Genomic DNA, 2808 nt, shown 5'->3' with positions numbered 1-2808 from the left:
TATTTTTTTTTCACATTATTAAACTGACAATGAGTCTGAAATCCTCAAAACTTCTTTCATGTAGAGTATGTCACTGCTGTTACTGGTACTTCATCAAGCACCATTTTACAAGCCAAGAGAAGCCAGGATCACAGGGAGGGCATCCTGCAACCCACTGACTGCTCTGATGAAAGAACTTCAAATGAAGAAGTAACTGAAGCACAAACTGAAGCACAGTTCAAGCAAGGGAACAACAAGTAAGAACATTTGTGGGACCCATCTTGCTGTACTCTACCACAACAAGAAAGTAAATTGTAACATCTCTCAAGCCAAAATGTGTCTTAAATAGTGTACATTTCTATTTCCACCAGCTTATAAGCAAGCTTGTTTGTTTGATTGTTCCTTCTAGGTCAGATAGTCTTTGCTGTTTGCCAGTGCCAGAGCCCAGTACCGAAGCACGCCCTGATCCATGTGACTCCTGCAGGGCTCCACACCGCTTTTTACACAGCAGGCTGGATGGTCAGTTGCACAGGCCTTGTCCTAGACTTCAGTTCTGACATTGTTATTGAATCCTTTACTGGTTGATATGTGGAATATGTAATTCATGTACCATGTCTGTATTAGAAATTTCAAAAATGAACAATGTGTACATACATGATGTACTTTTAATGTACATGTCTAGAATGTTTGAAGTGTATTTGTATTTAAACAAGTCAGAAAGACGGGAAAGTATGGACAGTTTCTCCTTGTTTTTATTATACTGGTAGAGGCATAACAAATTAAGTAACTTTTGTTATTATATTTTGGTTGTTCCACAGATATTCCCCATGTTGCTGATCTCCAGATGAGTAGAAGTGAACTGCTGCAGGATTTTGTTCCAGGCTCAAATGGGTTCAGTGTCAAATGCTGCAGCAAATAACTGTCATGGGACAGACTTAACGACAGGTTCTGTTCAAAAACAGGGCAGTTGCCAAATTAGTTAGTGCACAATTGTTATCTTAAGGGATGACAAATTCTTCCCTGATTTAATGTTGTATAGATTGTTTGAATGTACAGTATACAATGTATAAGTAGCTTGTTCTCACAAAGAAACTTCCTTCAGGTCTACTGTTCATCGTTGCAGTGACATGGTTGAACTAATGTTAAATCTTGTAAGTATTAAAGAACTAAATCTTTGCCATTGTAAATATTTTTGAAATTAACTGAATGTTTTAATAGCCAGAAATTAATTATGTCACATGATATTTTGTATTCCTGAGCCTGGCAAAAATATTGAACTAAACCACTACATAGGAACAGTGTCATTGAATGAATTAATGTATAAATCAATACCAGTAAGAAACATGACCAACGTATATTCAGATACAGTACTAGTTTAAATTAATGCTTATGTATAGGCCCAGGGTACCATTACCATCTTTATCTAGTACAACAATCATAGCTCGTAAACTGTTTCTGTCACTCCAGAGCCTAATGTCTATATTCACATTCCCATGTCGTGTAAGGCTGTTATGTGATTTCATAGACCGTCTCCAAAAATGAGCTCCAGTGCAGCCTGGACGTCTCCACCTGTGGCCTGCAGGGCTCGCAAACTCAGGGCATCGTCTGTGATTCCCATCTCACGCATCTGCTGCAGCTGGGACTGAACACACACGCACAATATTAGAACAGAACATCAGACTAGAAACTAAAGGTAGTGCAGTGGGCAGTGAAGCTGAAAGGGGTTCTCAAAGTCTGCTGTCAGTGAAGAGTGGATAAAACAAGACAGTGGGGTGGCCTGCAGAGAAGGGAACTGGGATTTGTCAATTGTTCCAGTCACATTCACAAGTGTCTACATCACCACCTGAACACCAACACATCACATGTCATGGGAAACCATGCATTACTGACTCCACACCAGCAATGTTTTGTGTGACAACCAGTAGAACTGGTACCTGGGTGGCAGCTGTCAGGGCTTGCTGCATGGCCTGACTGAACAGGTCCTGGGTTATCATTGGTCGAGAGCCTGCAGCTTCTCCTCCACTGGCAGACGCTGTATTAGTAGAACTAGTGGGTGTGGTGGCAGAACTAGATCCACTTGTGTTAGCAGTCGGCCTCTGTACAGCAGATGACATGCAGGACTATAAGTCACACAACTGTCCTCATACCACCATTTTAAAACAAGATATCAGTAGCTACTAGATGTGGTAAAAGCACAGCAAGACATGTACACCAGGCATAGATGTATATAGATCTTGACTGGACATTACCAAACACTAATTTGAACATAGAACCATCCCATTTTCCATAACAGTAACACTGAACACGATCCAGCTTTGTAAGAGCAAAGGCTTCACATCACAATTACAGATTCTATTCACATAACAGAATGACATTGCCCACCTGAAGCACCTCCTGTCCACCCTGTGGCTGCATGTTCATGGCTGCTGTTGCTAGTGCAGAGGCCAGCTGTACAGGTGTGATGGGGCTGGGTGTGGCAGCCTGGGAGTCATTGCCTCCTACACCCTGTAACAAGTCAACACCTGTCTGAGGATGTGCACACTCAAACAAGTTGTTCATAGGTTTGTAGTTCAATCCTAAATATAGTTTACTGCCAGCTACAATGTACGGATACCATTTAAAGAAAAAGGCAATAAGAACCAGTGGAGGGGGATCATGGTTCACACTGCAGCCTTTGTCTTGAAAATAGTGAAGCATGTGAGCAAGGGACATTCTTACCTGGTCAGCTGTCTCCATATCCTCGTCCTCAGAGTCCATCCCAACAACCCCCCTCCACCTGAACTCGGACCCCCCCTGACGCTCCCCCTGACTGCTGCTTCCTCGTTCACA

General features: G+C 42.2%; 2 protein-coding genes across 2 annotated transcripts in view; one reads left to right on the top strand and one right to left on the bottom strand.

Moving 5' to 3' along the window:
* Positions 1-2808, top strand: part of LOC109463026 — a 9047-nt gene that overhangs the window by 5383 nt on the left and 856 nt on the right. The window lies entirely within an intron of this gene.
* Positions 727-2808, bottom strand: part of LOC109463024 (ubiquitin-like protein 7) — a 6544-nt gene continuing 4462 nt past the window's right edge. The window contains exons 8-9 of the mRNA XM_019759692.1: positions 1914-2075; positions 727-1621 (exon numbers count right to left, since the gene is read on the bottom strand). Coding sequence (XP_019615251.1) covers positions 1499-1621; positions 1914-2075 — 285 coding nt within the window. The 3' untranslated portion in view covers positions 727-1498. The remainder of the gene's footprint in view (positions 1622-1913; positions 2076-2808) is intronic.

This window comes from Branchiostoma belcheri, unplaced genomic scaffold, assembly GCF_001625305.1.
Source record: "Branchiostoma belcheri isolate BF01 breed outbred unplaced genomic scaffold, Haploidv18h27 scaffold121, whole genome shotgun sequence".
Lineage (NCBI taxonomy): Eukaryota > Metazoa > Chordata > Leptocardii > Amphioxiformes > Branchiostomatidae > Branchiostoma > Branchiostoma belcheri.
Note: the sequence above shows the minus strand (reverse complement) of the source record. Positions and strands in the feature narration are given on the sequence as shown.